Here is a 14,445-nt window from a genome sequence, read left to right on the forward strand (position 1 = left end):
CACCTACACAAAAAAGATGGCTCCTCACCTTTGCCTGCCCCTTGCCATCTGATCTCTGCCTATTTTAGCTGAGACCCCGTGAGCCTGAGGAGAGCCCTTATTCTCCTTTCCGACTCTGCTCCATGAACAGTGGCAGCCTTACAGCAGCATTTTAAACCGTAAGTTTGTTCAGATGTCACCAGCAGCTCACTGATCTTCACGTCTGAAGTCCTGGGTGGTTCCTATGGTTCATGCTCTAAGAATGGTTACTCACTCAGAACTCAATCTTGACCCACTGTCCTTCAGGGATGGCTGGAACTCCACAGATCTGACAGACTTACAAACAGTGCACTCATGTGCTTGGTGAATTCATCAACAGAGCCTTACAAGTCCTCCTCCTAAAAAGACGAGACAAAGGAGCTTCCTCCAGCCAGATGTTCACCCACAATCCGCTAGGTGGCTATCCATATTTTCTTGTTCTTTTCTTTTTGTTTTTAAATTTTATACACACACACACACACACACACACACACACACACACACACACACACACACACGTACACTATAGCTGTCTTCAGACACAGCAGAAGAGGGCATCAGATCCCATTACAGATGGCTGTGAGCCACCATGTGGTTGCTGGGAATTGAACTCAGGACCTCTGGAAGAGCAGTCAGTGCTCTTAACCACTGAGCCATCTCTCCAGCCCCTAATTGCCCATATTTTCAAAGTGACACTTCTTTACAATTAAAAAAAAAAAAGACATCAGAATCTACCCAAAGTTCTGGGGACTTTAACTACAAGACCTACATTTAAATGTATAGATTTATTCCTCCTCAGTAATATTTAAATAATAAATATTACTAGCATTCTTCTTTGGGCATTAAAGCTAGCTAATAACAATTTTATTCATATTTCTACCTATTGATATTAACCTCCCTTATTTAACTTATAGATACAATTCAAATTGTTGCAATTATCATGAAAAGCTGAAGACAAGCAAAATGCAGTATTATTCTTTAAAACTTTAAATACAAATAATTTTATAGCAGTGATACCAAATGTTACCGTTGATGTGGTAAGTGAGTGTTACATACGTATTTATTACATGGAACTTCATGGGAAAGCACTTCACCCTGCTTCTGCAGCGCTTCTTCAGTCTCCAATGCTTCTTTCCCCATAATGTCCCCTCCTCCACTCTCCTGTGCTTCTCTCATCTTCAACGCTCATCGTTACCACTGGAGGGAGAGGACCAGGAGCATTCTCCAAAGCCTTCTGAAGTCTCTCCTCATCTCTGCCGTCTACTCCCTCTCATCTTCCTCACTCAGTTCCTTGGCTTCCACTTAGTCACTCAGGCCAACAATTACAATGTACTGCCAGCTCCTCTCTCCTGAGCCTTCTCCACAAGATCTGAACTGTAGATCTACCTTTCAGACTTCCTCTGGGTAGCTAAGGCTTAACAAAGCCAAAAGTAAACTATTGCCTTCCTAACAGTTGTCACCAAAGGGCCTACTTATCATGTAAGGAAAGCCAGACTCCACTTGTGAGTCCTTCTTCCACATAACCCAATTTTCTATTCCCATCACCATATCTAATTAACAATCGAGTTCTATAAAATTTTCCCTGAACATCCTTAAATCCATTTACTTCCCTGTGCACTGGCATTGCCTTTGTTCATCATACCACGATCAACTCTTCCTAGATTTCTGCAATTACTTCTCCTAAATGGTCCTCTATATTTAGGATTAACCAGCAAGTGTGAATAAGTCAGAATAAAACACTACTGGCTGTGGTTCTAATCATACATGATATCGATGGTGAAAGAAAACATCTTTATATGCTTAAGAATAAAATCACAGAAAATTAAGCTCTTTTATCCAGTAAAACAGGAGAAATAAGAGATGTACCCCCATGTAACTCAAAATGAAATGAAATAAATGATCCTTAGGAAATAAGTGGAAACCAGGAGCTCCTGGAATCAGACACAGAATAAAGGCCTCTACAGTTCAATGAAGTACTCTCGGCTCCTCCCGAGGGCGCAGTCAGGCAGTGAGGACCTCCATTAACACTCCCCACTCGTGGTGAGGCACACTGCACCCATCAGATGACGCAACTCCTCCTCTCTCTCATCGCCAGAACGCCAAGTGCAGTAAATGGCAACCTGCAGCTTTAGACCAAACCGTGACTCTCAGACCAAAGGTTCCCTTAAGAAGAAAACACTTTAGGAAGAAACAGTAGAACGAAACCAACATCCTGCCAAAGCATGACGTCACTGTAAGCACAGAATGCTTCCGGATTAGTCGCCTATTAATACTTCAGCTCCTTAACACCCTACCCTCCTGGAGTATTTCTTAGATAACAAAATGTTAAACTTACTCTTCTGGTCAAGATATGTATATGACAACTGACATCATCAGTACACCAGGAAATTCATTTATTCATACATTGCTAAATTTATGCTCACCCTTCCCCTAATACACACTAAAGGAAGAAGAGGTATTAAGTAAAGGAAGAGGATAAGTAGAATAGAAAACATGAAAGATTTTATTAGGAACTAGTTACTCTTTATGTTCTGATGTTGTGGGTAAGCACACTGGAATCCAGCTATTTTATAATCAAGACTCTATCAGCACTTACATATTTGATTGCTTTAGCTAATACTTTTTACAACATGTACTGTGCTAAAACTTTATAGTTATTACTTTCATTTAAAACTGTGAGAAAAGTATTTTTATAATCTCCATCTTAAAAATGGGAAAAACTAATATTCAAAAATGCCAGAAAGTGGTAAAATAAAAGTTTGCAATAGGAAAAAACAAGCAAGCAAGCAAACAAAACCATTCTGTCTTAGTTAAGGTTTCTATGGCTGCAACAGAACATCATGACCAAAAAGCAAGTTGGGGAAGAACGGATTTAATCAGCTTATATTTGCTGTTTGTTTCCAAAGGAAGTCCGGACACGAACGAAAACACGGCAGAGTCCTGGAGGCAGGAGCTGATGAGAGGCCATGGAGAGTTGGGGCTTACCAGCCTGTTTCCCATGTCTGTCACCCTGCTCTCTTACCAGCCTGTTTCACATGTCTGTCGCAGTGCTCTCTTACAGAACCCAGGACCACCAGCCCAGGGACGGCACCACCCACAATGGGCTGGCCCCTCCCCATTCATCACTAATTGAGAAAATGCCTTACAGCTGGGTCTCAAGGAAGCATTTCCTCAACTGAGGCTCCTTCCTTTCTGATGACTCTAGCTTGGGTCAGGTTGACACACAAAATCAGCCATTACCTATTCAAATACAAGAGGAGGGCTCCAGTGTGGTCTACACCATGCTGCTAACTGCTGAGAGCTCTTCAAGTTCCTTCTCTACATTTGACTTTTCATTATTATACTGGAGAGATGTAAAAATTTTTTTAAAAAAAGTATGCATGCTACCACAAGCCTCAAAGACCTCTCTCTCTCAACAGCCTGCAACCATTTTCACCTTGGACATAGCTGGAGCCCTTCCCCTGCTGGTTTGGAAGACCTGCTAAGACTTCTGCTAAGAGCCAAGACTTTCCTATGTGGGCTGGGTATGTGCTCACAGGCCTTTTATCTCAGCACTTTGAGAGGCAGGGACAGGCCAGTCTCTTGAGTTTGAGGCCAGACTGGTCCACAGGTTTACAGAGAGAGAGTCGGGTCTACACAGAGAAACCAAACCCTGTCTTGAAAAGCAAAAACAAAAAACAAACAAACAAAAAGTATTATGTGTCAAGCACTGACAGAGCCCAAAAGTGAGCATGCTTTGTCTAAAATAAATGGCTGTGATTGGTCCAAACCATCCTCCTCCCTCAGGTTCTCGCCTGCTAATATTACAGACATGGACCTTCATGTGCTGCTCTTTAGTTCCTATTTGTAGGAAGTTTTATGTTAGATGTTAACAAGAAGTATAACTACATCTAGGTATGAAGAAAATTACAAGAAATCCTTAAATGCTTGGTAGGGAGTTTAAACTCTACCTCAGCTAGACAGAAATGGTCCTGACCTCCAGATACCTTAATCTCAAATTAACTAGCTATTGGCCTGGCTTATCTCCCGACCATCACCATCACCACCATGTTAGACTAGATCCTCAAATCCAAAGCACAATAAAACAGTAAAGACCTCATTCTAGCAGATTCCAAACACTGCCTCTTAGGTCTTTAGGACAACACTACAAAACTCTTCCCAATGTGGCTGAAATCCCAAAGGGGGTGCACAAACACCAGTGGCCTCAACTGCTTAAGAGACTGAACACCAGAATCCTACCACAAGTCTCATACAGTCGTCTCCACTCTGCAGACTGCCTGAGCCCCTCAGGGTACCGAGCAGTCACAACTAGTCTGCCCCAGGAAATGAGCATGCATTCTGCGGGTTCTTTGAAGATTCCAACTCCTAAAATTCTAGTTCCACAGTTTTCTAACAAACGGTATTGTCAAATATCTACAGAATCTTTCAAAACAGATGACTGTTAGTCACAGAACAGTTTATGTAACAATAGAAAGAGTAAAATCTAAGAATCAAACACTGTAGATGTTCAACAAATATTTGATTAAGTGACTACTTAAAAACCACAATGATACAATATTTCATTACAAGCTTTAAATGGAATAATTTAAGGGAAAATATTATTTTTAAACCAAAGTTCAAGGATTCAGATGAAACCTTTGGTTTAAATTCTTGAACCAAACACTTGTTCTCACTAAGTGTAATGGCACTCTAGCCAATTCTGAAGAAAACAGAGAAACAAGTAAAGTCTTAGAAACTCTCCCAAAGAAGAAAGAACGAGCGGACCAAGCAGCAGTCAGACAGCCTGGCTGCAGCTCTGGATCTGACACTGTGACTAAATGGTCACTCCTCCTTCCCAGTCTTGTAGGGAAGACTGACAAATGGAAGGCTATATAGGAACAAACTGTGGCCATGGTAAAGTACCAACTAGTAATAGAAAAGCTTTGGCTGAAATCCCATGCCAGACCTGATGGTCACTAAAGACTAATGTGCTGAGAAGATTAGCAACTGTCTCCCTGAACAGTAAAAGTCACTGCTCAACACTCACGCTGCATGCTCTGCCTGTGCGTGTATGTGCAGCATGTGAGGGTTTCGTGCCAGGAAAGGATGGAAAAGGACATAGATTGACCTGTCACAGGGTGGGCACGTATCCCCAGAGCATCCTATGTATCCCACCCTTACCCCCACCCTCAGGGAGCACAAACCTTCTCTCCACTTGGGACCTTTCCACAGGTAGGTGTGGCAATGAGAAAGCAGCTGCCAGCACCACCTATCGGCGCCTTAGTGGCAAAGGCACAGCCCTGAGGCACTAGCGCTCGCCCTACCTAGCCCCTGGCTGGGAATGGGAAAGTCAATCAGCTTCAGGAGCAAACCTAATACACCTGGAGGAGGGAGCTTCAATTAAGGACAGGGCATGTCAGTGGGGCATTGTCTTAACTGCTGACATCAGAGGGCCCAGTCCACAGTGGGCAGTGCCATCCCTGGGCAGAGGACCTGGGTTACATAAGGAAAGTAGCAGAGAAGACAGAGGGGACCAGACAGCAAGCAGCAGTCTTCTATGCTGCAGTTCCTACCGCCAGGCTCCCTCAGTGACAGACTCTGATATGTGAGGTGTAGTAATCCCTTTCCTCCCAAGCTGCTTTTGGTCAGTTTTCTCAGCGACTGAAACAGGGATGAGGGTTGGAGATGCACAACCGTGACTATAGGTTACAGACAACCAAGCAGTGTTACCTGAAGCCCTGCTCTACCAAACTGATGGAGCGATGGATGGGATTGCTCCTGCTGACTGGACCCCGCGGCCAGTGCTCTCTCCCTAGTGTGAGTATGCTCAGTGCAGAAGACCATTGGCCCTTGCCTCACCTCAGGTACATAAGCTAAGCTCTGAATGCCACACAGATTTAGAGAAAGCATCTTGAAAACATGTAAGAGCAACTAAAAGCACAAATAAGAAGTTCACATAAAGTGCATGGGCCAGGGACACTATGAAATTCTTGAGTTTATGGCTATGTCAGGTGCCAATAACAGCCAACAGGATGACAGAAAAAAAATCCTACAACGCCTGTGCCTATCGATGTTAAAACAATGGCTTAAAACGTGCACGAAGGGACACTGCATGAATGGGAGAAAAAGGAAAAGAGAACTCTTAAGCCGTAAGCCTTATGGTTACTGAAGGAACGCTGGATCCCGGACATGGAGAAATGAGGCAAGGTTAGTTCAAAGCAAACTCTCTACTAGCTATGATTTGTAGAGAAAGGTTCTAGGAAGGCTGAGGGAGAATTGTTGCCAGTGGTTACTCGGCATGTCCCCTTCATTTTAAAGCCATCAGTGGCCCAACAGTACCATGACTGGTACGAGTATACTCAACTACCTTCCAAGACCTGGTCCACTGGAAGGAACTCATGATTGAAAGAACTCCTTAGGCAGGACAAGAGCCAGCGGCTGGGGAGGTCACAGAGGATGCTGGAGAAGTGACTGCTATCGTGTCTGCTAACTGGATGTGATCTAGCTGACAGGTAAATTCCGAGGACTCTCTTCTCCATCCCACGCCCTCAGCAAGGCCTATCAAACCACTTCTGTCTGCGCCCGTGGGCTGCAGGCAGGCCTGTCGGGTCTGGTACACAAGCTTTATTTTACAGGGTCAGTGACTGCTGCTGACTCACAGCCAGTCAAAGCCACCAGGATAAGTGACTCTGACCATGACAACAGCACAATGCTCCCCCTAAACAGGAGAAAATAATCCTACATCAGGCTCAGGGATCACAAGAAATAAAAAAGAGCCAGAGAACAGACTGAAATGTCATTCTGCAGCCACTGCCACTCTGCAATCAGTGTGGCTGCACAAGACATTTCCTACCTGCAAGGAGAGAAAGTACAGCCATCTAAGAAGGTGCTCGAGTCACCCCCTCTCCTCTATAAAAACATGCAAACAACTGGCACAAGGAAGACTCCTCATGGATGGTGCACGCTCCTCTTCTAAGTAACCACAGTTAAACTTACTGGCTCACCAGTGTGGGGCAGAACTGTTTCTCGGTCTGTCTCTGCCTCCTTATCTGAGGCACATAGAAATAGTATTGCCCGGGGAGAGCCCAGAACACCTGAGCACTGTGCTTTGAGGCTCACCATTTTCACAAAGAAATGGCACAGGAGGCTGAAGTCTAACTACAGAAACAAAGGATCTGAGACATCCCATGAACGACTGTACATGAAGAATCCCATAAGTTAGGGTCACAGTAGAAACAATGGTGGTGTCTAGCTTAGGTAAGAGAGAAAGTCCATGCCACATCCAAGGGAAGGAATGCAGAAAAGTCAGGTATGACTGGGCAAAAATTAATTTCAGAGACTTACTAGGAAAAAAGTGTTTGTGACCTCAAGGAAAGAGTATTTTCTTTTCTTTTTTTTAAATATTTTATTTATTTAGTATATATAGGTACATTGTAGCTGTCTTCAGATACACCAGAATCTGTTATAGATGGTTATGAGTCACCATGTGGTTGCTGGGATTTGAACTCGGGACCTCTGGAAGAGCAGTCAGTGCTCTTAACCGCTGAGCCATCTCTCCAGCCCACCCCCCCAAAGAGTATTTTCATTCAAAAACGAAAGCCACCAACAAAGGCCAAAAAGGTGACACTGGAAGACTGAGATCAAGTCAACAAGGTTTAGCAATAAGGTAGGCCATCAGTTATCAGAGTAAATAAGGAGGAGTATCTGTTTAAGTCAATCTACTTTAGGAAGAGAAACCCAAGCCTGGAAAACTAGGCTACCAGTTCACATAGGTTTTGGTCTCAGGATCTCTTCATGTCAAAAAGCTATGTCTATGTGGTTTTTGTAAAGAATTTTATTTTTATTGTATGTACATGAGTGTTTGCCTGTGCATGTGCATGTGTACCACATGCATGCAATGCCCAAGGAGGTAAGAAGAGGTCGTTAGATGGCCCTGGGACTGGAGATATGGACAGTTATAAGTAGCCATGTAGGTTCTCGGAACTGAACCATGATCCTCTGAAGAGTAGCCAGTCCTCTTAACCTCTGAGGCATCTCTCCAGCCTGTTTATGTATTCTCATCTCTATGTATATGCTACATTGGAAATAGAAACCCTGAGATCACAGGTCAGTGACACAGCATTGCTTAAACCCATGAGGCCTTCATTCCATGTGCAGAAGCCACACAAATATATAATATAGATTTGCTAGTTCATTTTAAAACATATCACATTTTAGTTAAATGATATATTCCCTATAAGGGGGGAGAATCTCTGCATTTTCCAAAATAACAACTTAGTATACAGTGCTTTTTTGTGGACTTCCTAAATCTACTTAAGCAGTGTGTTCTGTTATACCTATTTATGCATTTAATTTTTTGCACTATGTTATCTTGGCCCAAAAATATGAAATATACTTAGACTTCAACAGATATGGTTAAAGAAGAAAAGGCCTCTTTTCTTTTCTTTTTACAAAGACATTGTCTTAACACTGTAGCCCAGGCTGACCTGCCTCTGCTTCCAAGGCACTGGAGCGAGAAGCACACACCACCACACCCAGCCTCAATGGCCCTTCAGATGATTACGGATCTTCTTCTTACCAAGGAGTCGTTTCTTAAAGTTTAGCTGCAAGGTAAAACCTAAAACCACATCAACTAAATATTCAAGATATTCCCTTAAGAACCTTCCTGTTTTGTACTTTATCTATGCAGGGCTCTTTAAAACCACATACTGCATTGATTATCAGGAAATAACAGCTCACTAAATTCTACAGATCTTTGAATGTGGAGACATTTCATGAAAATATCAGAAATTCACTGGTATCAACACCAATCTTACCAGGAAAAAAAAAACAAAAACATGGAGAATAGCAGAAAGTAAAAGTAGTGCATACGAAAATTCTGTGGTATTCAGACGGACAAAGCTCATTACTGCAATTATGGGTTTTCAAAAGTATAGTTTTTCACTTGACTTACATCACTGATAAAAAATACTGTCAATTTTTCTCTTAGAAGTGACAGACTTACTGAATTTACTTTCAGAAAATTTGTATGAAAGATTCACATCTGAATAGTTATGATTTTCCAGGTAGCCTTTCAAGTGAAAACAATGTTTCATGAAGTCACCTAGTTGGACTTGTGCCAGCGGCAGCACAAGCGTCTCCCCTTGGCCGCCACCCACTGTACTCCATGGCCTTCAGCACAAGTGCTCTGTGTGTACTTCCCTTTCCACCAAACCACTAAGAACAAAGACGTAAGGAAACCAGCCTTGTGTCCTGCCTCACAAGGCCCCACTTAGGTGACACTAAGGGGAACTTTCACTAGGCAGGGACGGGTGTGCTGAAACACTGGGGCAGTGCCTCTGCTCTGAAGCACACTGGATGGACACGGTTACCTCCCACCACCTCTGAACTGTTCACAATGGGCAACAGTGAAAAGAACAACCAACAGATTAGTGCTGCTATGAAAACGATTTGGGTATCACTAACTATTGTAAAGTGCTCAGAGTTCCCAAGGTTCCTGCTTTGACACTCTGAAATCATCACTAGGTACCATCTAAATACTTATCCCCCTCACAATTTCCCTGCAAACAATGAAACTGCATGAGGTCTTTAACCTCTGTCTCTTCAAGACAGAGAAGAGCAATCCCTAAATAACAAGTACAACTGCCCTTCAAGTAGTGGAGGTTCAGGACTGTGTATTTCAAAAGAAAGCCCAGACAATTAAATGGCCCTTGTTTTGCCTCTCTTATTTCTATATCCAGTATCTAGAAGAATTGGTACCAAACCTCAAACTAACCTAAACAGAAAGCCACTATAACAGATAACATGTCCACTGTAAAGATTTTCATCTGGTAATAATTGGCTGTGTTTTAGTTCCCTCAAAATGTGTACTTGAGAATTTATTCCTACCTTACAGAAACTGATATAACTTGCTACCATTAATCAGCTCCTAACAATAATACTGTGCTATCTATACACTGTACATACATTTTAGTAGGGAACTGTCATCTCTTCAGCTTACACTAAAGATATAATAGCACATCTCATAAAGAATTTATTCTTATTTATCCATTTATGTGTATGAGTATTTTGCCTGCATTTATGCTTATATACCATGAATGTGTCTGTTACTGACAGGCCAGAAGAGGACATCACAGATCCTAGGACTGGAATTATTGTCAGCTGTGAGTGCTGCAAATGAAACCCAGGTGCTGAAAGAGCATCTGGTGTCCTTAGGCAATGACCTACCTTTCTAGTCCCTCACTTAATAAAATTGTATATATGTCAAAGTGTTTCTCATCCATAAAAACATTACTAAAATCAAAGAAACACAAAATTTCCTCACTATAGTGAGTACTAACTCAGATTTTGTGTAACCAAAGATAATAAAGAAACTCTGCTGGACGCTAGCGTGGTTCAAATGAGATATGAACCTGTTACTGGACTCCTACCTACCACAAAGCTAACACTTTCCTACGGTGATGTCTCCTCCTTATCTCCCCAAAGGGACCCAAGGAGATATCCTGAAAATCCACATTACCTGTAATGCTTCAATGTCGCCTTTATTTATAACTATCTGCTATCCAAATTAAGCAAGAAATTTTCTATTCCTCCATGAAGATACTCGTCTTAGATCAATCATCCAGCAATTAACACCTTCACAGGCGATACTAAATACTTCCCTTTCTCTGACACTGGACAGTTTATTTCCTAAAGTTTTACATTATTACACTTACTAAATTTAAAACAAAAGCCAGCTATAAAGGAGACTAGATAGCACCTCTGACAATGTTTTTATCTTATTGGTTTTTATTTTGGTCTTGCTTTTTAAAATACTCCCTGCCAGGGGTTGGGGATTTAGCTCAGTGGTAGAGCGCTTGCCTAGGAAGCGCAAGGCCCTGGGTTCGGTCCCCAGCTCCAAAAAAAAGAACCAAAAAAAAAAAAATACTCCCTGCCTAGGATGCCTGGAGCCTGTAACCCTAGAACTCAGGAGGCTACAGCAAGGGGCAGATGGTATGTCCAAGGCTAGCCTGAACTACAGGGCAGGGCTGGGCTAGCCTGAACTACAGGGCAGGGCTGAGCTACTCAAAAGAATCCTGGTTTTCTTTCTTTTTGAGGGACAGGGTTTGTTTTGTTTTACATTTATCATTGTTTCTCATAAAAGCACAATATAGAAATTTAATATCCTTGAAGAATATTGTTTATAGTCTAGATTTTATTTAAACTAAAGCCATCAAATACAAAATTAAATTCAATGATAAAAATGGAATAAATTTATAGGATGTAATTTACTAACTGAGGAATTAAAACTATGTCTAGTGGTACCTGATTGTGGTCTATACCTTATGAATATAGCCTCATTCTGCAGAATGACATGACCTATCACAGATGCAGCCAAGGAAAGTAATTGTCTGCTCCATTATAGAGCATCTGAATCAGGTGCTTTAATAAAAATTTTACATATAGGTGTGTATACATCCATTCCAGTGAAATATTGAAGAAATACTATGAACCCATCTTTTATAAAGACTTAAAGAAGAAAAGCTTTCAGACATCTAGAATAGCTTAGGCTTGGCTTTACATGGCAACTGAAACAGATTCAGTTCAGAGGTCGTTCTGACCCAAGGGATTCAAATGCTGGCTGTGGTCACACAAACAAGTCATTAGCAAGCTGTAGCCCTGTGCTGCAGCTGCCTGCTCCCTGCTCTCCCTCTGGCCAGCCTTACTCTTTAAATTCTACCTGCCAATAAACACGTCAACTGGGGGAATAACCCCCAACTCCTCAACTCTTGCCTTCCATCTGTGCTCCGCAGTCCTCCGTCCTGTTTTCCTCTCATTCCTCTAAGGAAACAGTCTCACGTAACCTGCATCTTCATATTAACAAGGCCCTGGTGTACGTCTATGGCTCTATCCAAACGTGGATGCCACTCGACTTCAGAAGAAGCAGAAGGAAACATAACAGCAGAGAAACTCGAGCTCCTACAGTTAATTTAGGGGCAAAGTCAAAAGAGACAATTCAGAGAGAGGAAGAAGCTGAGAGGGTCATAGTGCAGAACACTTACTTTTGGGAACACAGTGTCCCTTAGACTTCTGGTGAGTGGCCCAGAGCCTCTTCAGTTTCAATCCAAATGACAATGCTTCTCTGAGTCCTCCTCAAGTAATGTTTCCACCACTAAAAATTGGATCTACAAGAGCTCAGATATACTGGTAATAAAAAAAGTCAGGGGCTTCCAAGTGGGCCCCAGGCCCCTTTTAAAGTAGGCCCACTTCTGTCCTGGGCCAACTCCCCTGTGCACTACAATCCTTCCAGGGGCAGGGATTCAGCCTGGTGCTTCTCTTCTGAGTGTCACCACCTACTCTACTTCTCCGTTCCTCTAAGCCCAAGACTGGCTGTGGAGTAGGACACCAGCTTCCCCCTATCCTTGCTGTCCCTGCAAATAAACAAACAGACTCGTCTAATTCCTAAAAGTATGAGAGAATAGAAGGAAAAACAAAAACAAGCGAACAAAAAAGGCACCAATATAGTGGCAGAGATCAGGGTTATAGTAATTGTCTCTACTTCAAAACGCCTGCCTCAAAATAACCAATCAAATGAGCTACATATTGCGTATGTCCAAATATGTATACAGTACACACTAAGCCATTCCCATCCTTACACAGACATACACCCTGTGCTTTTCAAAACACTTATAACAGGAGTCCAAAAATAGAAGTAGCTTCTCATTTTAGAATCTTTCCTTGAACTTAAAAAGTATTTAAAACCTTGCTTTTTAATAGATGCCAAGAAACGCCGAAAATATTCTATTCGATGTAAATGAGGACTCACAGTAAAAAAAAAAAAAAAAAAAAAAAAAAAAAAAAAAAACCTATTGAGATTTACACGATAGGTCTGTCAAAAGCGGCCAGTATTGTAGAAACAATAAAATCTCTACATGTCTCTACACTCACCATGTTAATAAAATTCTATAAACTGAATTTTAAAACCGGGATACCTCCTTTTTAGAAACAACTTTGACTATTTAGAATGTCAAAATTATACAGGCCCTCTTTTTCAAACAGAAAATTCCCCATGTTCTGCGATAATTTATATTCTAATAGGCTTCAGAGTAGCAAAATAAATACGTTACTTAAACATTGCTACAAATCACAGGACTCAAAGAAATGAACTTAAAGTCTGCCTTCCTGCAAGGGACCTGTGACCAGGTGGAGACGGATCAAAAAGGCCACTGACTTTTTAAATGTTTTTAAAAGACAATACTATATATCTACCACACCACAAATTTAGGGCCAGAAACAGACAAAGATCAGGATACCCCGTTTGTGTAAAGATATTCAGGCACTCGAGTAAAAATGCGTTGCTGGGCTCGCCTCCCAACTACTTAATTGTAAAATATTACAGAAATGGAACAAAAACCAGACGTGAAACCTTGGCCTGACCCTTCCGGACATCCGTTACTAAGAAAGTTTGATCTATTACGATCCTACAGCGATACTTTTTCCCCAGGGGGACCGAATGACATCGCGGCCTTTCCTCCGTCCCTTCCCCCTCCCCGTCCCCGTCCCCGCCCCCTCCCCGCACACCAACACCACAATGCGGCCAACGTCTCCGCGCCCGGCTGGGGAGGGGGACACCGCGCCGGCCACGCACTGAATAGCAGCGGCCGGCGACCCCCTTCCATAATTCATCCCCCGAAGCAGGCGTCGCGGACCACGTCGCCGCTGCCGCCGCGGCCGCCACCGATCCCTCGCCGCAAGCCGCGGCTCAGCCGGGTCGCGCCCCACCGCGGACACCGCCTGGCTGGCCGCCCCGCCGTCCCGCGTCGCGCGGGGGCCGCGGGCCGCGGACGCGCGGGACTCACCGGGTGGAGGTGCCCTTCCGCACATCGCACATCATGCACTTGAAGGCCTCGGCGCTGTTCCGGAAGGTGCAGACGCTGCAGTCCCAGTAGCCCTCATCCGAGGCGGGCTTCGGCTGCCGCTTCGGCCTGCAGGACACAACCGGACACGACGCAGCGCGGGGTCAGCCGCAGGCCGCGCCCGGCCCCGTGCCCCGCCCCGCCCGGCCCGCGACCCCCGCCCCGCCCGGCGCCGCGCGGGGGAGGGGAGCGCGGCCGCTGACCCCGGCCGCCATCGCGGCCCATTGTGGGCAGCGGCGCGCGGCGCCGCACCCCCTCTCCACACACACACACACACGCACACACACACGCACACACACACACACACACACACACACACACACGCGCGCGCCCCGGGCCGCGCCACCGGGCCGCGGGCGCTCCGCCGGCGGGCGCCCTACCTGGTGGGGCTCTTCTTGTCGCCCATGCTCGCTGCCGACGCGCGCGAGGCCGCGGCCCGTCTGTCAGCGCCGAGGCGAGGGGCCGGCGGAAGCGCGGAGGCGAGGGGGCGGGGAAGGCCGCGCCGCGAGCTGCAGCCGCCGCCGCCGCCGCCACCGCCGCCGCCGGATCCCAC

General features: G+C 44.3%; 1 protein-coding gene across 3 annotated transcripts in view; it reads right to left on the minus strand.

Moving 5' to 3' along the window:
• Yaf2 (YY1 associated factor 2) overlaps positions 1-14,445 on the minus strand; it is a 55,689-nt gene extending 41,244 nt beyond the window's left edge. Inside the window, exons 1-2 of one of the 3 annotated variants that reach the window (XR_015624389.1) lie at positions 13,625-13,888; positions 12,039-12,407 (exon numbers count right to left, since the gene is read on the minus strand). Coding sequence is in view for 2 of the 3 variants with exons in the window: in NM_001134871.2 (NP_001128343.1) it covers positions 13,836-13,961; positions 14,273-14,298 (152 nt within the window). In the remaining variant the exon portion in view is untranslated. 3 annotated transcript variants of the gene reach the window in all.

This window comes from Rattus norvegicus, chromosome 7, assembly GCF_021556685.1.
Source record: "Rattus norvegicus strain SHRSP/BbbUtx chromosome 7, alternate assembly SHRSP_T2T, whole genome shotgun sequence".
Taxonomy (NCBI): domain Eukaryota; kingdom Metazoa; phylum Chordata; class Mammalia; order Rodentia; family Muridae; genus Rattus; species Rattus norvegicus.